This window comes from Cyanistes caeruleus, chromosome 14 (genome assembly GCF_971803275.1).
Source record: "Cyanistes caeruleus chromosome 14, bCyaCae1.hap1.1, whole genome shotgun sequence".
Classification (NCBI taxonomy): domain Eukaryota; kingdom Metazoa; phylum Chordata; class Aves; order Passeriformes; family Paridae; genus Cyanistes; species Cyanistes caeruleus.
Window position 1 is genome coordinate 12,488,990 of NC_141714.1, and position 22,932 is coordinate 12,511,921.

Here is a 22,932-nt window from a genome sequence, read left to right on the forward strand (position 1 = left end):
TCCACCCTAATGGCCCGGACCAAAATGATATCAAAAAGACATCCTAGACCTCTTTACATATGAGGAGTCTCTGCCCAACGTCTATTGACCCTATTCTCCAGTGCCAGGAAATCTATTCTTCGAACAATCAAAAACCTCTTAGCAAAGGGTGCCTGCTTGGAATTTGGCCTCGGGACACAAACTTCCTATAAAAACCCAGGCCAAAGGACTCTCAGGCGTGGATTTGGGAGCACCTATACCTTGCGTATAGACCCTGTCCACCCAGCGCTGCGCTGCTTATTTTATTGTGGTTTTTTCTCTTTGTTCGAATTTATTATTGTTTGATAATAAATTTTCTCTTTTATATAACCCGAAATTGCCTTTGCATTTATAACACAGCAGCTGCAGAGCTGTCTGGCCAGTGGGTGGTGTTGGGGGCACAGCTGACAAGCAGGCACAAAGCAAGGGCGGGATGGGAACATCCCCCGATTTTTCCTGGCCTCAACTGGAACCTTCGGGCCCAGAGATGACCACCCCAGACAGCTCATCCCTATCCAGAGGAGACATCACGCAAAACAAAACCCATTGAAAGCGGTAGCGGCTGCGCTCAAAGCACAGCTCTGTGTCCCAGAGCGTCCGGGGCAGCATCTCCCTGCAGTCAGGGAGAGATTAACGTGGGATGGAGCACTGAGCTGCGGTGTGGAACAGCAGAAGCCCTTTCCAAGCGCTGGGTTACATCATAAAAGCTTTAATCACTGGAGAAAACAGGGAGGGATAAAAATAGCACAGTGTGTGTGTGTAACATACTGTGGCACATCTGGTTAGGAGCCACTTTTAGGACAGACTTGTTTTTGAAGGAGTGGGACTTCTCATAAAAAATAAAAAAGTAAAGGATACTTTTTTTGTATCCTTTGCAGACAGGCTAATAGCAAGGGAAACAATCAGAAAATCATCTGAATACAAGTGGGTATAAAAAACTATATATGCTACAAGTGCGTGTATTTTGGCAGTGGAGATTTAAGGGAATCGCATCCACATCTGATTTCCAAAGAATTACTAAGTACTTATTTTTGTCAGCCAATTCTCCTTGGGGAATCGTTAAGAGAAAAACATCCAAGGGCCAGCATAACAGTATCTCAACAAACTCCTGAAAAGACAAGCTGGGATTTCAAAGGTAGAGGAAACATTTCAAAAGGCACAGTAAGTACCTGCCAAATGCCCAGATTTCCACCAGCCTCTTCTCCCTTTGCTCCCTTGGGGATCCCTCCACAGCAAAGGGGTTCACACGAGCCAGGAGGCTGAGATATGTCCAACCCATAGTGGCCACACACAGGGAGAGCTGCAATAAAGGCAGAGTTGGGTGTGACCTGACCCGGTGCTGTCCCCAGCATTTAGAGTCTCTTAAACAGTTTGTTATCACTGTGCTCTCAGGTGTCAGCACATCTAGTGCTGAAAATGGGACCTATGTCCCCAAAGACATGGACTATTTTGCTTTGAATTAAGCTCAAATAAACGGAATTAAAGACCATCTGGCTGAGGGATTGCAGGGGAGCAGTCCAGCAGAGAAAACAAAAGTGAGGTGTTAATGTTAGTGACAGCTTTTGAGCGGAAAAGCCCCGAAGGTTCTGTCTTTGTCCTAATTTTACACTACTGGTTTCATACCCTTCCTTGTATCCTGAGGAGAGTTATTACGAGATAAATAGCCGTGGCTGAGAACAGAGCAACAGCTTTGTCTCTTTGGCAGCAGAGACAATAGTTATGGAACATTAAGCAAGCAAAAACCAAACCACGTGAAATAATAAGTAAAACTGATGAGTTTCAGTCACACTTGTAAACACAATTACATTCTATGATGGTACCTGTACTTTCAAGTGAATCTCAGTCTAAAGCTGATGGGAATGAGAAGGGGCCACTCTTCCCTGATGTCCCTGTGAGCCCCATGCAGATGCCCAAAGCAGCAGATCCCAAGCCTTGCTCCATTCTCCTCAAAATGGGGCAAATGCTTGGAACAGAGATGTGAAAATATGAGAGTAACTCAAAACACTTCAAATTAATACAATCCCCCAGTATGGATGGAGCTCAGTGCTGGTGGATGGCTGCAGGGCAGGGGCATGTTGGTGCCTGTGGCCATTGGCTTAGCCATGCCTGAGATGAACAGGACAGAGGGAGCAGAGATCAATGCATATTCCAGGTCAGAATCCCAAGGCTGACACTCTACATCCTGTTTCTGATGTCCTGCATTTTCCTCCATAGCCTTCTCCCTGCTTTTGTTGGCCACATCTGTCCTACTTGTTGGACTGTGAGCTTTTAACTCCATTTTCTTTTAAAAATTGCAAGGAATTCCTACTTGAGAGCATAGCCCCAAAAGCTGAAGCCATGGCATAGAAAACAAACAAATGAACAAACAAACCTTTGTAGAAATAATTTTTAAAGTGTTCTTTTACTGGCCAAGGCTGTAGAAGAAGCAGCAGCAAGAATTAGCAATGTCCCTGGTGGAGGCCTCAGCATAGTCTATAAAGTTTCTTAATGATTAGCCAGCAACTGGAAAAATGGTTCCTGTTCCAACAGTGAATCAAGACATACTGAGCAAGTTTTGCTCTTTAATATAAAGTTCGTTTTTATACCATTATGACTTTCTTTAAACCAGGAAACTGGAAAACAGGAAAAACCAGGAAAACCAGAAAAATGACTAGAAAATGTTTTGCAGTGGCACTGCTGGACCTGTAGTGTTTTGAGAATGGAAGTGGGGCAAAGTTTCATGAAGACACAACTTCTTCTGTGACATTGGTAGAGCTGGAAGAACACACTTTGCACAGATAGCTCACACTTCAAGTCTAAAATAGCAGATATAGTCCTCAAATGCAAATGGAGAAGAGGTGTGCTGGGCTAACTGAGGTGATGGGCAGTGGAACTGTCTGGAAGGAGAGAGGTCAGTCCCCACAGGTGTGGCAGGGGGTGTGACAGGGCAGCTGTGTTGCACTGTGGTGTTGCACCCACTCACAATTTCACGTGGACAAGTTATACAAACAAAGCCTGGTCAGAGGGCCACATCCCTGCTCTGCAGATGGTTTCAAAGCTTTGGGAAAAAAACTTGACTTTTTCCGTAGGGAAATTTGACTGTTCCTCCCAGGCCATGGGCACAGCTGCCAGAGCCCTTCCTCCTCTTCCTCCTCCTCACCTGCTGTCACACGCAGCTGTGGGTGCAGGAGAAGGGCCATCTCCTCCTGCTGCAGCTTGAGGGGACAGGGATGGAGCAGGGACAGATGTGGGGACTGTAAGTACACCTTGTGGGAAGCAACTTCTGCAAGCCCAAATATCCCTTATTGCTCCTGGTGAGCAGCAGGTTCACATCAGCTGGTAGGTGTGACAGTGACCTCACTTCTCAGATACTACAGGAATCTTCTGGCAACAGGATACTCTCCTTTCTGGAAAACAAAAGCTAGAGACTATTTTTACCATTTTGAATTTGGGGGTCAGTATATTAAAATATTTATTTGATCTCCACTCTTGCAAGGGTGTGCCTGTTTATTTATAGCTGCTTCATGTTTCTGATTGTGTTTTTTCCTGTCCTTATGTTGTTCCAGCTAAAACAGTGACTTTTACAACCCTCCTCTGCACATTTTCCATGTTTGTGTTACACAGAGTAACTGAGAACAGCAGCACTCATGGTGAGAGCTAAATCACTCCTGGAGCAGTGGATGCAGTTGCTGTAGCAGAAGTTAATGCTAAATTGCTGTTTGGGAGGGATCAGGTCCTCCAGTGCCTCCCACAGTCACCTCTTGGATATCAGCAAGGTGTCAGGAGGGCACCACAAGGCATCCTCACTGCTCTTTCTCTGGGGTGCTGCATGCCCAAAAACCCCAAAGGCAAAGGGATGGGTGAATCATTTACCTTTTTGTTTCTGACATTTACATTGTATTTGGCAGCACCAGGATGGAGTGACATTGCAAAACCTAGGCTTTCTTACATCTTTGGGTAACACTTCCACAATCCCTTGTTAGACACAGGGCTCACCTGGAAAACCTTGTCCTTACGTTATCCTCACTAAAATATAGGCAATGCATGTGGGCCAGCAGTGCAGGCAGTGGTTTGGACATGTGTCACTGGGACAAGGTCTCTGTGACCTGCTGAGTAGTTGTACCAGGCTGCTGGCTGGGTCTCCCAGAGCCGTGGGTGAGTACAGAGACAGGGGAGAGAGCTGATCAGTTATTTCAGAGCTATGGTGGAACATCAACTCTAGAGTGAAACGCTGAAATTTCATTTTAATGTTTTTCCACTTAGCTGCAGGCTACAATTCAATTAAAATTCAGATGTACTGTATTGAAGTGCAATTCCTCACTACCCCTCAGGAGCTGCATAGTAAAAAGCAGGCAGCATCCAGCATACCTGCTGCATTCCTGGGCATCAGCAGACCCACAGGCAACTAGGAAAGATGTGGTGAGGCAGAAGCAGTAATTTTTTTAAGACATCCTGGGTAATAATGTGGTGGGAACAGTAAAAATTGCTGCTGTCAGAAATGTGCATTTTTAATGCTAAGTCTGCTGGTGAAAAACATAGTCATGGGAAGTACCTCAATGTCTTTTTTTCTCCTGAGAAGCCCATGGTATCTGGGAACTGCCTCTGGGTTACCACACACAAAGAGCTCATGCAAGGAGACTAAAGAAAGGGTTAAGTAGCTCTGCATGGTGCCTTGAGACAGAGAAGCTCTGAGGATGGACATGATTTTTCTCATTTAATGAGAATCCTCATTTAATTTTTTAATAAACTGGCTCTCTGCCAGGAGGAGTCGCAGAGAAGGCACAACCCCCACTGGGACACATGGACTGGCCAGGAAATGAAGTTGAATATAAAAAATATTACATGTATACTAAAAAAAATGTTAAAACATGCTCTAAATCCCTCCCTGAAATAGGAAAAAAACCTCCAACAAAACGCATAAACCAAGCTTAGCCCCCAAAGTTATTTGGGATCCCTGCATGGCCCAGGATGGCACTGAGCATCCCAGCTGGATGGAAACTGTGTGCTGCAGTGGCTGTTTCCCCTGGCTTCACATCTGCCCACACAAGGATAATTGACTGTTGCTGTACCCATGTACATGTGAGTGGAAAGAAACAGCAAGAGCCCCTCTGGCACACTGTGGCAAGTGTGCCAAGGCAGGGAAGGGAGGCAGTGTGTTAAATGGGTGTGATACAATACACCCAGACACGATGGAGTGTTCAGCATCCTCAGGAAGGCACCCAGGACCTTCCTGAGGGATCAGGTGATCCTGCTTAGCTGTGGAATGACAAAAGATCATTAATTGCATCCTTAATCATGGACTAGACAGGGCAGCCTGCAAGGCATAGCCCATGGGCTCTGTGCAATCTCTGCTCTTGAAGGGAAATGGAGAACCAGTTTTCTTTTCTCCTCTCTGCCCAACCACCTGGATTAGAGCTTCCCTAAGGAGCTCTCCCTGAAGGGGAGCACTGAAGGGATTGCTAGAGAGCAGATACCTGGTGCACTTAAAGAAAATGGAGCATCAGCCTCGTAAAGCTTCACAAATTCCTAGCTGTGCAGGCTCTGGCCATCACATAAAAAACAGTCACAGAGCCCAGACAACAAAACCCTGGAGAAAAGACACTCAGGACTCACTCCTGTGCCTCTGGTTTTACTGGCACAAAGAGGAGTGCTCACTGTACTTGCTTGTCAGACATTCAACTATTTCCAGAAGCCTTTCAAGGATATTTTGAAAACTATATAGTTCTATAAAATTTCATGGAAATAATTTTCAGTGATGTGTTGAGCTAAATGAAGCACAGCTTCACTGACCCCATCTTTCTGTAATGCTTTCAATACTACATTTTCCTGTTTGGTGTAAGGGTTTGCCACTATACCCTGTGGACAGATGCTCTGTGGGATCTCCATCCCATTCTTCAAGGGCAATGTTTAGAGCCATCAGAGCCTGCAGCTGGGACCAGCAGTAAATAAGGAGTTTCAAAAGTGATTGTCTGGGTTCACCTCCACTATTTATCCTGCTGCCAAACACCTATAATTTCCCTGCCAATGCTGATGACCTGTTATTTACAACCCCCACTTTATGCTAGTTTGTTTGGTCTCCTTGAAGAGAGACACACTGCTGAGAACTTCTGCCATAACACAGAGAATCAAGTCTTGATATTAAAATAGTATGTCCCCACTGCCCCACAACATCCAGCAGGGTTTTATCAGATTTGGGGCACAGCCAGGGGAGCTGATGGTGATCCAGGTTTCTGTCAGTACTGCTACTCTTTGCTGTACCCTCTCTTTCTTATACACAAAATTTAGGATAACCTGTTGAGGGGTATGGAACATGTATATGCACATTCATGAAACTTCTATGTGGCATTATGCTGTATAGAGGATGCACTAGAAGTAGTGAAACCATGATGCTACACTCTGTTGTTGTTCATGATCAAATATCCCTCTCTAAATGAAGCCCACCTTGGAAAGTTCCTGAAGAGAGTAAATCTGTGGTCAGCATGGACATTCCTGGGCAGACCTTGCAGAGGCTGTTCAGGAGATAGGCTGTGAACCTTTCAAGGAGCTCAGCCTGTTTGTTTTCCAATACATGTTGTGTTGTATTTCTTGTTTATGAATTTTACTTTGCTTATGCCATTTACTCAGGATCAGTTGCCTCTGTCCTCCTTGCTGTAACAGATCTTGGTGTTACCTATTCAGGATGCAGTAGCTGAAATGTTCCTCTGTAGATAAAGTATAGGTCTGGACATCTTTGTTTTCTCTCTGCAGTCATTATCCTTGTGCTGCACAGAAAAATAAGGACACAGGCTTACACTGCAGTCATGGCCCAAAACTTAGGATTTATACCCATGCAGCTACTGCAGTAAAATACCCTGTAATGAGATAGCTGGTGTCACTGGGTTCTGCTGATGCTGTGCACACTGCAGCATCTCAAGCACATTTCACAATTTGTTTATGTCCATAGAAATACACCCTTCACTTTTGTTGTTGCAGCGTTGGTTAGCCTTACTAGAGGTGCCTGAATCTGCCCAGGGCAGATTACCTTGCCTTCAGGAATATCATGATGAGGCACTACATTTTATCCTGTGGCAATGTGAAACTGTTTTTTTGAAGCATTGTTTTGGGAAACGGCCACTGGGTAAGTCCTGTGTTGTTCTCCTGTCCATATTTTGGCTTGGTTCAGAAGGTTTACTAAGATGCTTTCTTGGTGGGTGAGCTCAGCTGTTGGAGTCATTCCACACCACTGACAGACGCTAGATTTGTTCCACTTGGAACTGTTGAGCTGCTCTTCCTTGGAGATGGATTTGTTAAAGGATTTCCTAACAGTGATCAATAATTTATTTTATATTCATTGTGATCTCTAAATGGGAGTGAATCCTAAAGATTGCTTTGATATAAGAACTATCAACTGCTGCAGAAAGTCCATTTAGCAGCTCACATTGTGGAGAATGAGAGCACACAGTTGCTTTCACAGCTTTTGTGATGTTAGGGGTGGTCAGAGGCAGCTCTTCTCCCAGGACATGGCCAGGCTGTGTCTCACCCAACTTTGATCAGATCCTACAGCTTCCAAATGAGCAGTGCTCCAGAGATCAGCATGAGTGTTTGCAAGGGGCAAGTAAAATCCAGCCTTTATTACCTTCCTTTTTATGACAGGAAAAATAATACACAACAGAAGTTCATATCTTGTTTTGATATTGTAGTGATAAACGATAACTTATTAAGACATGTAGGAGTTTCTAGAAATCCACATTTTCCATCCTCACTGGTAGTTACAAAGAAACAAAGGTGCACTGCTTTCTTCACAATGGGAAGAAATTCCCAGGTATCAAACCAGCACTTGGATTATGCCATGTGCAGTGGGCAAACGAGGAGTGCAGTGCTGTATTGCAAGGCTCCACTGCCTCATCAAGAGCCATTGCTGTCCCTATTGCTCCAGGGGAAATTGTATATATAACCCCTCCATCTGGCACAGGCCACTTCTCCTGCATCCTGCCTGAACTGTGTTGGCTGAAGCAGTTTCCTCTGCTGGCACTTGCTCCCTGTTCATCCCCACCTGTGGGAAAAGAAAGGAAGATGAAAGTGATGTTATTTATCAGTATTCCTGGCAGTGCTGCACTCCCATTTCCTCTTGGTGGTAAGAAAGACCTGTAATGCCAGTTTTATGAGTTAAAAGTAAGCTGATTTTACCCAATTTGAGAATTATTATTAGTGTTTTTAAATTCCTGTCATGTTCTGAAAGCTGCCCTGCAGTCATATGAAAGGAGTTAGAAACATTTGCCAGCAGGGAACAAAAGCATAAGTGTGCAATGACAAATTGTTTAGCCTGGAGAATACAGCCTACAGTGGTGGAAGTAGTTATCTGTTGGGGTTACTAATTCTGAGAAAAAAGTGTTGTTCTAGCTGTTGCCCAAGCTGGAAGAAGAGTGAGAATTTGCAGAAGACATTGATTAACCCAGCACTTCTGTTTGCTGTTGGAACTTGTATATGGTGAATGCAAATGTAATTATTTCATGAATCATAAAGTATCCCCATGCTGGCACTTCAAAGCTCAATGCTGCTGAACTGACATTAAAAAAAAAAGAAAAAAAAAAGAGATTGATGGGAATGATAGCAAACACCTTATTGTAGTGCATTTTGGAAATGTATTAATGAATATTAAAGAAATTATTGTATTATTCTTTTGTCCTCTGACATTTGTTGGTAGCACTTCCTGACTTGTACTACTTCACTTTTTGCCTAACAGTGAGAAAGAATTACATCTGGCTATTTTTTTCCCCATGACTGTAAAAGCTATGAAACAAGCCGAACTTTAGAAAATACACAATGAAGATACAAATCTGACTTTACAAAAATCCAGATAATTGAGACTTTGGACTTGATGATAATTTATAACTCAAACTTCAAATTCCTACCCCTCATTGGACTGCCTCAAAATGTGTATAGGAAATCAAGATAAAAGCAATGGAGAGAAATAATACAACTAAAATACTGAGTTGATTCACTCTTCTTTATAAATTTGAATCTCAAAAAGAGCGAGCAAGAACAGGCTTTACAGAAAAATTCTTGTATTAAAAATGAAAGTTTGTCGCTCCGTTAGGAATGGCTGGGAGTGAGCGACACAGACTCTCTAAGGAGTCAATTAGGAGAATATCTTAGTTTATTACTTTAGGTTTGTTTTATAGACTGGTTCGTGGAAAGTACAGAAAGGAAACTCTTATTGGTTAGTAAATTACTACATCACCATCATTGGTCAGTGGAGCACAACACCCTCTGACTTTCTCTTGCAAAGAAAACAAGGGACAGACAAACAGCACCTGGCACGGCTATTTTCTGTCTCTGAGGATTGTTTTAATTCTTTCCCATGTTTTTCCCAGGCTAGTATCTCAGGCAGGACTGAGAGAGCTATGTGGCCTGTAATTTCTACAGGCTCACTATTTCAGAGTTAGACACAGAGTCCACAAAAGCTATGTGGAAGAGTACCTGAATTACCAAAGAAATGTCTTGACTGAGTCCTGTACCAAGTTCAGGCACAACCTGCAGCCTGTCCCAGCTCCTAAAAGACTCTCTACCTCAGCTAAGGAAAAGCACTCTGATCTTTTGATAGTGATATTTTATTATAACATATAGCAGGAAGAAATCTATTTTTAAAATAGCTATTCCTCTAAATCTGAAATTCTGCTTTGCTGATTTTCTCTGGAGGAAAAAACATGATAAACTCCAAAATTACTTTGGAGGAAATGGCAAGTTCCACTGCTATTTATTTTCTGAGTGAAACGCTTTGAGGTAGGGGAAGACCTGGGGCTGGGACTGGCAGACTGCAGCTGGCGAAGGTTGTTATTTGTCAGTGCTTATGTTCCCAAGGAAGGCTTCCAAAACAATTTAGCCAACTGAAGATGAGGAAGGCCTTGCTACAAATGGAAATGTTGCAATCATACCCTACAAGACAAAGTGGGTAAAACATTTTGTGTGTCTACCACAAGAAGCTATACCCTGGGCAATGGACCTCTGACTGTCTGGTCCCTGCTTCACCCTTTTATGCAAAGCTGCCGTGATAGAGAATGTAAAATCTACTGGTATCTCTTGAGAAGAATAAGTCAATCAGAAATCTTAGCATGTTTGAGTTTTAAAAATAGCATTAAAATGTTGGTATTGCTTTTATATCAGTCCTTCATGGCCCCAAACTGCAGAGGTTATTTTTGCACTGGACAATGTAAGGATGTCAGTGGCGTATTTAGGTCAGATTCTCTCTTTGTAGTTGTTGGGTTAAATTTTAGAACCACTCTGAATCCTTGAGGCATTTAAATCTCTGCCTGCTCTGAATGGCCTCCTTTCTGCCTGAATGCTAGTTACAGACTGTACTCCCTGCAGTCATCTTCTCTGATTTCCCCATCCTTCCCTCCACTCCCTTCACATTCCATTTGTCTTCCTGAACTACCAAGATTTGGATCAATTGTAACCTAAGTGTTTTCTGTCTTTTTCTTTTTCCACATGATGAATTTTAATGCTCAGTGGCCAAAATAACTCCCCCTTCCTACATATTTTAATATTTTAACTATGTCTCTCCAGTGAGATGCTCCATTTACATTGGAAATGTTTCTCTGAGAGTAGCAATGCCATTTATGCTGATTTCTTCCCTGTTCTGCAGTGAGCTTGCCTGGTAGAGAAAGGCAGGCAGCCCAAGCTGTCTGTGATTCTCTGCTGCCCCAGTAATTGCCATTTCAGTGGTGGGTACATGAAGGGCAAAGAGAGACAAAACATTGAGAGGGCAAAGAGAGATGAAGCATTCAAAGTGGTATCAAGAAAAAATAATCATTTTTACACTTCTGAAAAGGGCTGTGGATGGCAAGAAAGGTTGAAAATCAAGGCTTGCATATGCAGGATTTATTGATATTATAATTTAATTTAGAATGCTTTTGTGTGCCAGCACATACCAGGCAGAAATTTCCTCTTCCAAGCACTGGAAATAGTACTCTAATATCTGGTACTTTTGTAATGCAAAGGCACTGACTGTGCAAGGAGAGACATTTCAAATACCTTTTTGATAAAGCTTTAATATATATTTTAGTGTCATTAGTTTTTGAGGGCTGCCTGCAGCTGTCTGGGGAGGCATGGCTGTGTCTCTGTGCACCTCAGCTGGCTCTGATCTGACCAGTGCTTGGGTGGTGAGGAAGCTAATACCCATTTCTCTGCCCTGAAGAATAAAGCTGGAAGGTGAAATTTCCATTTTTCCTGCTGGACACTGAAAGTGTCTCATGTTTGCACCTCAGGACAGGGGGAGAGGTGGCCAGGCTTTCTTTCTTACAGGAAGTATCTGAGAAATTGGGAGGTTTTTCTTACTGATGTTCCTGGAAAATGGCTGGTGTGTCCTGGGTGCTGTTGGAAGTGGAGTAGAACAAAGTTGTAGAGCACTGCTCTACCTTCTAGGATGTTTATTATGAAAATTTTCTGGGGGAAATTTCCCATTCACACCACGGGGAAACACCAAGAACAGGGTGTAGGTACACTCGACTCTGAATGAAGACTTTTTGTGAGGCTTCACCAGGCTCATCAGACGGGGTGTATTGGTGCTCAGATCCCTGTCCCTGCTGGAGCTGTGCTCACAGAGCCCCTCCAGACGGTCAGAGTGCTCTGCCTGCACATCCCAGCCTTTGGAATGGGGTGGCAGCCTGCAGGGAGCTCAGAACTGCCTCTGCTCAGCAGATGTTCCTACTCCAGCTCCATAGGATTTGCTGTGTGTTAGCGAGAGCCAGAGTTGTCAGTGAACTTTGGAAATGCACTGTGCGTGGCTGGAATCTGTCTCGAGGGGGAAAGTCGGCTTTAAAAACACTTAAAATTAATTATTTTTTTTTTACCACAAAACATTTTCAGTGTTTACTGCTTGACAAACATGCACCTCACCTCTCATTTTAGAGTTATTTTGATTTTGTGAGGCTGTTGTTGTGGCATGAATATGCAGATTTATCCTACACACAACATTTTCATTACAGGAAAGGTACAAATCCCAAAAGTAACTTTTCTAAATTGTGGAATAAAAAAAGTAAGAGGAACTGAAAAGCATTCATGCAGCAGAGGAGCTCCCTTCACATCTGGAAGCACACAGATGTATCTCCACCTGTAGCCCTGCCCTGGGAGAAGGGGTCGTGGATGCTACAGCTCACTTTGGCAGGAGGTGCTGGTTGAAAGAGCTGCAGAAATGCTGCCTTAAACTCGTGTGGGTACTCACTACATGTGAGCTGCAGCTCCTCACATGCTCAAATCAAATTTCACAGTTACTACCTGCAGAACTGAAAATAGTGAATCAATGTTGTCACAAGCAATTGAAACTTAACAGAGCTCAGTTTCTCCTCTAGCCAGGTTCTGTGTTCTGCTTTGTAACAGATTCTGTTACAGTTTATGGCAAATGTTCGCAGTGAATTGTTTTGAGCTCAGGTGGCAGTGGGTATGTGTTTTGTTTTGAGATAAAATCAAGCTGTATAATTTCTGAACAGGAAATATTGTTGCTTAATGGATATTGCTCTCTCTAATCTGTAATATCAATGCAAAGTGATTGTGAGCTGGATATAAACCTGCTCTGCCTGAACTGGGAACTGTTATTTTTATACTGTTCTTAGATGCTGTAAACATGTATTATCACACCAAATTATGTTCAGTATAATTATCAAATAGTATCAGATTTGCCAGCATACTTAGAATGCTGTTTTGAAAAGAACTATTCTGTAAGGAGACTTATGCAGGAATTGCTTGTGAATACTGCCTGAATGTAATATAATATGTAATATATATTATAATTACATATAAAACTTATTTTGTAAATTTCTTTGTATTAGTAATTTTGTGTATTTGTCTTGTGTTGTATTTATACTTTGAGATGCCTGACAGAGAGTGTACAGCAAATTTCAGGTAGATTTCTTGCAGAGAAATACATAACAGGCATCAAAGCTTTGTAGAAAAGTATGCTTAGAATAAGTTTTTAAATGACAATAGAATATCTAAGCAAGCATATTACATGGATTTTCAAGAACTCCTTAGTGAGAAAGCCTAAGTCTGCTGAACAGAGCTTTGCAGGCCTCCCCTGCACAGCTGGGCTCCTTGGGGGCTTCCAGATACCTGCTGGAATTTGGTGCTGAGAGGTCCCAGGTAAAGACCAGGAAAACTTGCCTGGTTTTTAAGGTGGAAGAACACTGGAGTGCTATAAACACTTGATTTATTTGCCAAATCCTTAGTTAAAAAACAAACAAACAGACAAACAAAAAAAAAGAAAAAAAAAAAAGGAATATTCAATTGTGAAAGGAGATGGAACCTAGGCTTTAAAAAAACACTTTTTGCCAGGTAAATGAGTAAAGAAGATCAGAAGTTTCTGTGCTGTTGGAAGTGTGGGCTTGAACTTGGGCAAGAGCCCATGTTAAATGTGAATTGGAGACCTTACCTTGCCTTGTGATACAAAAGAGCAGTAGGGAAAAAAAAGGAATATCTGGAGTGGCATGTGTTTTATAGCTACTGCCATCTAAATGGCAAATTTCACTTCCTTTTCCAATGGAAAGAAAGAAGGAAAAAGGTGAAGAACCCACTGCTGCAACCTCCTTTTTGTAAAATGTTGTGATTGAGCACATTCCTATACTGGAGTTATTGTATTTGGGAGCATTTGTGTAATACCCAGTATGTCACTCTGTCCATGTCTCTTCTCAGCAGAGATGAATTCTTCCTGAAGTTTTGTAAAGATAAGTCAAGACTGGCACTGGCTCATGCCAGAGATCATTTTCAAGGACATGAGTTGGAAAAATATACACAAAAAATGCTTTCTTCTGCAAGTGAGATACTGATTTTCTTGTCAGCTTCAGAGTAGAGGTGAATTGGTTCCCTGTGCCTGAATTTGCTTCAGTTGCTCTCAATGATGTGAGAACAGAAGTGAACCCAAAACTGCCCATAGCAAAATCTCTTAGAGAGTTACTCAGCCAGGGTATCTTTTGCTCTAAGATTTGCTTTGATAAGCTAATGCAAAAACAAAAGGCCAGATAAAAATGAGGTTTAAAAGCAAGTGCTGTTGGACATTGACAAGTCTCAAAAGGTGTGTTATGGTCTCATGGGCTGTTCAACTTTTCCTCCAGGGTTAAAAGCATGAGGAGCTGGTTGCCGCCTTGGCTGGAAGGTTACTGTGGCTTCATAATTAGTTTTGCACCAAGTTCTACCCTCAACTGCATTGCTAAAATTCCTATAACTTCATTAGGGTTGACTGGGTTTAACTAAGGCATTATTTGCCCTAGGATTACCTGCAGTCAAAAATTTGCTGAATGTTGGGCGTTCAGTAATTAAAGATGTGTTTACAGGAAACAATACAGGCAGAAGGGCAGAAGAACAGCAGTTACCAAATCAAAGATGTGGCCACATGAAAAAGAGAGGAGGACTGTGAAGAAAATTCAGCATTACAGGAGCAGGTGAAGCAATTCTGAGCTTTTCAGGAGCCAACACTATGGGTGGGAGAGCAGCTTGGGGCTGGCCTTTCACGTGGTAATATTGCTGATCCCAAATGAATCCTCTGGAGAGCACAAGAAGATGTTTTTGTGTATATGTCACTTGCATTCCCTAGGCCACCAAGGACTTGGCGAGCAGCCTGTCAGTGTCTGAGAGGGGACTACAAGGAAAACAGAGAGAGGCTCTTATTTGGGAACTATAGTGACAGGACGGGGGGAATGGCTTCAAACTGAAAGGGGTAGGTTTAGATTAGACATTGGGAAGAAAATATCTGCTTTGAGGGTTGTGAGACACTGGCACAGAGAAGTTGTGGATGCCCCATTCCTGGAAATGTCCAAGGCCAGGCTGGATGGGGCTTGAAGCAACCTGGTCGTGTGGAAGGTGTCCCTGACCATGGCAAGGGGGTTGGAACTAAACAGTCTTTAATTCCCTTCCAGCCCAAACCATTCTGTGATTTTATGACTGTTGCTGCCTCTTTCTGTCCCTGCTGTTCCAGCAGCTCTTCTGATGTACCAAGCTGCTGGAGACAAACCCTGCTGGCAGACATGCTACTCCTGTATATTGTGGCCCCTTCCCTTCCCTTCCCTTCCCTTCCCTTCCCTTCCCTTCCCTTCCCTTCCCTTCCCTTCCCTTCCCTTCCCTTCCCTTCCCTTCCCTTCCCTTCCCTTCCCTTCCCTTCCCTTCCCTTCCCTTCCCTTCCCTTCCCTTCCCTTCCCTTCCCTTCCCTTCCCTTCCCTTCCCTTCCCTTCCCTTCCCTTCCCTTCCCTTCCCCTCCCTTCTTCTCTCCATCCCTCCCGGGGCTCACACAAGCCACGCCCCCGTGGCCCCGCCCTGCGCATGCGCGTTGCGCGCCCGCCGTGCGGGTGACGCGGGCCGGGCGGGGCGGGCCGGGCGCGCGCGGGGAGCGGGGCCGCGCTCGGTGCTCGGGGACGCTCCGGAGCGGGGCCGCGGCCGGGGCCGGGCGGCCGCAGCCGCAGGTGAGGGAGAGGCGCGGGGACTCGGCTCGGTTCTGTCCCGCTCGGGGCCCGGGGGCGCTGCGGGGCCTCTGCGGCCGCGGGGGGAGCGGGGCCGCGCTCAGCGAGCGGCGCGGGGGGGCTGCCCCGAGGCTCTCCCGGGCTGCTCGGCGGGGCTCCGTGCGGGCGGGACGGGGCCGGGCTGTCCCGGCTGCGCTTGAGGGGCGGCGGGCGGTGCCCCCTGTGCCGGGGGGCGGTGGGGGGACCCCGCCGGGCGGGGAGGGAGGGCAGACGAGGGTGCCCCCATTTCAGCGGGTACCCAGCGAGGGGTGCGCGGTGCCGGGGCAGAGCCGAGGTGCGCCGTGCCCGGCGGGGCAGGGACGGGGTCCGGCAGCAGCGGGGTCACCGGCGGCAGTGGCCGGGGACACGGCGGGAGTGTCCCGGCCGGGGTCGCGGCTGGCGGCGTGTGCGGACCGGGCTGCGGCGCTTGTGCCGCTCGCAAAAAGTATCTTTAACTCTCCGTTTCCAGGCTTTGTTGTGCAGCCATTGTAATCGTTCTCTTTCTTCACCCGGCCCGTTCTGCTCGTCAGTGTTTATTGTTCCCTGGTCTTTAAATAGCCTGGATGAGGTCGGGGTGCAGGAAGGAGTTTTGGGGATTAGTTCTGAGATGCAGCCATTAGAAAGGGGACGTAGCTGTAGGTTGTGATTAACTTGTCAGTTTCCTCTTCTCACTGTTCGCATAAAATTTAGGCCAAACTCTGTTTTTAGTAGGTACTGTTCAGGACTTTTCGTCTCCGAATGAAAAGTGCGATGCCAACTTAGAAACTCTAGGAGCTGGCTCGGCTCCTTTGGATCATTCAGGAGACGCAAGGTGCACATCATTTTCAATTTTGTATGGCAAAGGGCTCTTCAGTTTGGATGTTTGAGTATCAACGAAACTGATGCTGTCTTGGACCTGCTGTGAAATCTGCATCAGAAATACATCCCTTACTCATTTAAATACGCCTCATACATTTGAATAGAATGCCACAGAAGAGTTTTCCTTATGCTTTCCCCAGTGAGCTACACATAGAGATAATGCTAATGAATAACCTTCAGGGCACTCTTCCCACTTCTCTGATTTCATGGTAGAGCTTGTTCTGCAGTCCTGTTTAATACTAGAATATGCTGCAGAGTGTTGATAGTAAAAAAAATAATTGTGTAGTAACTTGGATTAAATGCTATCCCGAATGCACTTCTTGTGATCTCTTTGATTCTATAATTTTCAAAATTGTGCTTCTAAACATTTTCCTTCACTTTTAAAGTTCAAAAAATTGTAGTGAGGTGCCAGCACAAATTAGCAAGCTTCTCTGCTTCAAAGAAGCAAGACTTCTTCTAGTGAGCCAATGACACTAGGTGTCAAAAATGAATTAAACTGACTTTGCCCCAGCCAGCTTTTTTATTATTATTACTTTAAAGAATTTCTTCTGCACTTCTGTAAAAGATTCACTAAACCGAATGTCATCTGAGGCCGTAGTTCAACTGTACCTGATCTGCAGCAGGAATAGTGGCCTGGAGACTTCTGCAATTCACGGTATCATTGGCACAACCTCTGGTGATCTATGAAGCAGATCAGCAAATGTACCCAGCCAGAAGAAAAGGGTTATGCCCAGACTCCCTGATCTGGTTTGCAGTGGAGTCCCCCAGATGCCGGCAGAGCACGTCCGTGGGGTGATGATGGGCACTGGGATGGTCTCTGGCAGCCGTGGGGGCAGAGCAGGGCAGGGAGTATGTGCAGCTGGTATTGCTACCAGGGCAGCATGTGAGCCTCAGAGGGGAAGTGAGATGTAGCTGCTGCAGGAAGGGTTCTTCTGCTGGCACATGACCTGTCTAGAGGCACAGTGGGATTGGTTATACTAAGTAAAGCCTTGCCTTTTCCCCCTCAGTTCCAGGCCAGGTTGGATGGCGCATTCAGCAACCTCCTCTAGTGGGAGATGTCCCTGCCCATGGCAGGGGGCTTGGAATGGGATGAGGTCCCGTCTTTGAGGTCCCTACCAACCTAAATTGTTCTATGAATTCTTGTCACGAGCATGGTTTTATTTTGTTTTGTTTTCCAACAGGCTGAGAAAAATTCTGGAGTTCTTAAAAAAAAGTCAACAAGCTATCTCATGTTGAATGTATCTCAGTGTAACACGATACTGGTTTGTGTTTGACAATGGTGATCAAACCCTGGTTGTTTGGATCTAAAGGTATAACCTCTGTTCTGTGAAATCAGAGATCACTGAAGTTACCTCCAGGGCTTTATGTTCTTGGTGTGGTCCAGCTGTTAGGAAGGGATCATTAATCAACACTGCAAAGAAGGTGTTGCTAGAGATTCCAAAGGAATCTGCAGTGTGTTCAGTGCTTCTGCTAGCGCTGTATCAGCTCCACAAACACCGCAAGCAAAGCTGTCAGAAGTGCTTGTGTTTTCCATGGTTGTTGGGTTGCTGAAATGGTTGTGATGCCTAGTATATGGCTTTTTTTTTCTTTTTTTTTTTTCCCATTACTCTTTTAGATGATATGTCTGTGCTGGCAAAACTTTCTGTGAAACTGCACTATGGCGAAAATTGAACAATTATGAGGCGTTTTAGGAATAGCAGCTTCAGAACATATTCAGTGTTTGTCTGTTTCACTGTATCAATAGTGCAAAACTTTCCTAATGACTCTTAATAGCTTATCAGAGTTGATTTTGACAGCCTGGGGCTGGGTTCATAGGGATGGATGCTTTTATCACAGATCTGGGATAGTGTTTATGGGTGTCAGTGTGAGTGGGAGGTAAAAGCTTAAATAGACGGGGCAACATATGTTCTGCTTTCCTTTCGAGGTTCTCTGCTTTCAGGGTTTTTTTTAATTCTCACAGCTGTATTGCATTGTCAGAGTACTGACTGGAAACATTTTCATGGTTTTCTTTTTAACTATTTGTGATGCAACAGGTTTATTAAAATTGTGAGATTAGAGCTTTGTGGATAAATTAGCAGCACTGCTGTAGAATAAATTTTTCTCTGTATATTGGCTAGCCCTAAGCAAAGTGTCTTTGAAGGAATTAAACAATGTTAGATTGTAGTCTCTGGGAGCAAAGGAATGCTTTCAGTGAGCATTCAGGGGAATTGAGAATTTCCCCAGTTTTATCTGAATTATGAATTATGATTATGAAATTATTCATTATTATGAATTATTTTCATAAAGCTTTGTCTCTGAAGGCCTTACTCAGTAGGAGGTGTTTTGGGGTGCAAGTGTGCCTATGCCAGGTAGTACAGACAGGTTATGTCCTGTATCAGGGGGTTCTGATGAGGGAACCAGGCTCTAAGTGCATTGGGGTGGGAGATACAGGGAATTGGAATGTGTGACCTGGTGTTGGTGACAGAAGTGTTTCAGAAGTGGATTTCCTGAAGATAGCTTTTGGATTTTGAGGCTGGAAGGGGTCTGTTTGAATCCAGGAGGAGCTTGAACATGTGACAAAATTTAAACCTGACTCCTTTAATTGGCTTGTGTCTTTCAGAAGCCTAATTAAGAAAATTTGGGTGATTTTCCATGTTCAGTGTCCTGTAATGAATTTGATGTCTTCGATGCCTGTTCTGAGAAGCTGTTTTCAAGTGAGTTGGCTGTACTACTTTTTGAAGAATGCCCCAGCTACTGATTTGTATTATTGATGTTTTTGCTTTAAACTTGCTGTAGGAAATATGTAATTTGATTTCTTTTTGTGGAAACAGTGCTTTGTTAATACTAATGACAATGGTCATATGATTCCTTGGGGCTTTTGTTTTACCTTCTTTGTGACTGATGCAGCTGCTTGGTGTGGTATGTTCTGTAGTTGTGAAATGTGAGATTTGTTCAGCAATGCCAGCTATTCTGCTTGGTTTCTTTAATGTGAAATATTTAAAATATGAACATGCTTATGTACAGGAGAAAGTACAAATGAAAATAGCTTGTGAACAGAAGTTTTGCATTTAAATAAGTTCTTAGAGCTTTTGCTATGACTTGCAGTTGCTTAAATTTGGGGGAAAATTTCAGACCTTTCTCCATTTCCTTACTAAAGAGCATCAATCTTACCAGGTGCCCTGTGCCTGCTTGAATTGTCACATTGCACATTTTGCTAGACCCTCTCGAGTGTCCCTTCTCTGGAGAGGGCCCAGACAGTGATGCACGTGGAAGGCTACTGACAGAGCAAAACTGCTGCTGTTTTGTGCAGGTGTGGATGGGACCAGAGCAGAACTGGCTGTCAGTAGGCAAAGCAGCAGGACTATTTACCCATGATGTCAGACACTTGCTTTGGCTCCTGCCTCCTGGCATATGGACTTGTTTGTCCTGCCTCTCAGAAGTCTCTTTATTTGCCTGAAGTGGGAGGTGTAAGCTGCTTTAGGACAGAGGTCCTGTCTAAGCTGTTCCACCTCACAAGAAGAAAAACAGTTGGCACAAAGCTCATAAGAATGTGTTGCATGGATCTCATGGTTAAAACTAAGGATGGGGTGATCTTAGTGCCTATCCTTGCTTGCAGGACTTAAAAAGTATGTGTTCCAACAAATATTGCAGTGCTCAGCTACTCATCACGTGAGTCTTGTTATGAATGTTAATTTCCATCTTTGCAGGGCAGTGGGGGAAGAACTTTGTTCTTTTTTCCTTGGTGAGGAAAATAAACTCATTTTATCAGTGCATTATTCAGAAATTGCAGACCAGGATTTAGTATCTTGACAAGTGAAAACCATGGTGCATGGTAAATGAGCTTAATTCACACCATAACCATCTGGTCAAATGCAAATTGTTACGAAGAAGGTGCCACGTAATGAAAAAATTCAGCAGAATGAGTGTGAGTGATTATGATTAAATATTAGAATCTTATAGGCTGAAAAAAAACCCCAAGGATAAATGTGAATTTCAACCTGGTTCCTTTTTCCTGGTTGTTCTTTGGGATCTCCATGTGAGTGGTGTGTTCTGGTTTAAGTTGAATGTGTTCCTCCACATGCATTTAATTTAGTACTGTGAGAACTTTGATTCCTTTGAATAACTGACCTTATCTGATAATACTAATGGGAGGGTACCCAGCAGTATGTTAAGATGATGATGTGAAATACTCGGCATGTTTTTACTGTACTGGCTTTTCTAAAGTTGAACCTCTGGTTCTGTCATACATCATCACAGTATGTTTTTTACATTTTGAAATAATTCTGTAAGAAAACAATGCAAAATACTTATTTTATATTTTAAACTTCCTCATGAACTTGTTAGGGATTGAAAATTAAGTAGAAGATTTACACTCAGACAGCAAAATCTAATGCTGGAGGCTTTGGGGACAGTTTGGTGCTGCAGGTACTTCATCAGATGTGCCTCTGGGTGGTCCTGCCCTGTGCCTGATCTCCTGCTGCAGCTCCGCTGGCAGAGCTAATGCTTGAGTGATTGCAGGATGATTTCTTTCATGCTGCTGTGCTCATGGGAAACTTACCCACTCAATAATGTTTTTATCAGTTTGCTAACTCACCCTGTGGCTACACCTTGCTATTGCTCTCACAGGTAGAGGCAGGAATTGTGTTGTCAGGAGGTGAGTGGAGAGAAAGCAGCACGGCTTCTCCTGGCAGATGCTGGGGATGAAGCATCAAACTCAGCTCAGCAGGACCAGGGCATTGCTCCCACTTCAAACTTGTCATGTTTCCAGATGCCTTTAAAGAGTTCTCCCTGGGATTGCTGTTCTCCAATTAGCTTTCCATCTGTGAGGAAGAATGATCCATGTAACACTTAAATTGATGTTTTCAGGTAAATGTTTGTATTAAAGCAGAAATTCTACACTACATTAAGGAAGCGGGAAAACTTTTTCTCAGTTCTGGAGGATTCAAACACTGGCCTGCATCCTGCTGACAGATACCTGGCTCTTGAAGGGAGCAGGAGGGAGAAATGGGTTGTTTTTCTGCCTTGTCAACTTCTGGCTTCACAGTGCCTGACTCTCAACCAGCTTCAGTGTTACAAAACACATGGTTCTGGGCAAGTTTATGGCTGCCCACAGATTTTGAATAGAATTGAGGAAGTGAGTAGCACATCCGTTATTTAAAGAAAGCTGCAAGTGGCACTAGAATCCTACAGACGTGGGCATGTGTTCTGTATATATATTTCTTTTTTTTTTTTAGAAGATGATTATCCACCATGGTGCCAGAATTGTAGACTTGTGCTAATAGTTTATGCCTACCGCCCCCCTATCATCCTTCAGCTCAGTGTTAGTAACTTTGAGTAGTAGCAACTATAAGTTACAAAATACATGTGAGGTTGCATTGCTGACACTTAGTAACAACTGTATTTTACTGCATGTTTATGTTGGAAGCTTTTATCAGTAACAGTGTTACCACTTTTGCTCTCGATAATGTTGAATTTATAATATTGCAATGATTTAATGGTTAGAAATTTAATCTGGGCTCTTGTGTTTGCTGTTCTAAGCAAAGCTTGTTTTTATACAGGAATTAAAGTATTTCCACCAGGGCGTATGTCCTATGAGACATACAAACAAAAGACTTTGCGAGCTTACACATTGAAGCTGGAAATTAGGAATGAAATACTTAAACTACAAATGAATTTAAGGATAAATCTAGATAAATCAGCAGTATTAAATTTACCAGGTTGCTTGAGCTGCCTTACGATGCTCCCTTGGTGGCTCTGCGAATCTGACCAGTCTATTGTTGGTTGCTCATTTGTCACGGGGAAGTGTCAGCATTCACTGTCATTTGTTCCTTATTAGGTTTGGGCAGTACCAAACACTGAAATCTGTAATGATAAAAGGACTATCATGGGGAGTTTTGTGATCCAAATGAGACTTGGTGCCATATTTTACTCCTGAGTCTGAGAATTTAGTCCTTAATGTCCAAACAGAGTTCTGTTTTTTAGAGGATAAGAGTAATGAGATGATCATTTTATCACCTGTCTTGGGGTTGGTAGAAGTGTTGTTAGCTCATCACTCATCTCAGTGATGTTGATGGTATCACTTGCTACAAGAGAGCCTGGCCTCTATCTTTGCTAATCTTTTTCAGGAATGGTTTAGTACCTGGTCTTACTGTAAATTTTGATATGTGGACAAATTTGCTGTGACACTCTAAATGAACCATGGCTCATTTAAAATAACCTCCCTAGCACTTCCCTTTAGAAAGAAGGTAGGGACTCTGAGGTTTTGTGTTCCTACTGCAATTCCTTATAATTTTTTTTGTAGTGTTCTAGCTGGTATGTCTGTCTGATGATAATTAAGAGCCACAGTGATGCACCATGACCTTGTTGTGATAGTGCCTCCTGTGTGCAGAACAAAAAGGCAGTTTCTGTTCCCAAATCTTGCTATGCTGCTGATTCCACTGATTATTTTTCTGGTGTTTGGTGGCAGTGGGTGGGGTTGGGTAGGACTATATAAAGGAACAGTTATCACTGTTGGTAACACCTTAGTAAGCAAGCAGTCTAGCCTGTGGTGGGAACATTTTTCTCTTTCTTGTTGCCTTAGGGTGATGTGGTGGGCTTTACCAGCATCTCTTGCCTTCCTCCAAAGGCACAGGTTTGT

At 43.7% G+C, this 22,932-nt stretch overlaps 1 protein-coding gene across 8 annotated transcripts in view; it reads left to right on the forward strand.

Annotated features, from left to right (window-relative positions):
* The first annotated feature begins 15,338 nt into the window (after positions 1–15,338).
* The window catches only part of KLHL13 (kelch like family member 13), a 78,556-nt gene continuing 70,962 nt past the window's right edge, over positions 15,339–22,932 (forward strand). For 2 of the 8 annotated variants that reach the window (XM_086850208.1, XM_086850205.1), the window contains exon 1: positions 15,341–15,422. Coding sequence is in view for 2 of the 8 variants with exons in the window: in XM_086850203.1 (XP_086706329.1) it covers positions 18,965–19,009 (45 nt within the window). In the remaining 6 variants the exon portion in view is untranslated. Of the gene's footprint in view, positions 15,423–18,915; positions 19,010–22,932 lie in introns of all 8 variants that reach the window. The other 6 variants (XM_086850210.1, XM_086850203.1, XM_086850206.1 and 3 more) reach the window with 6 other exon arrangements.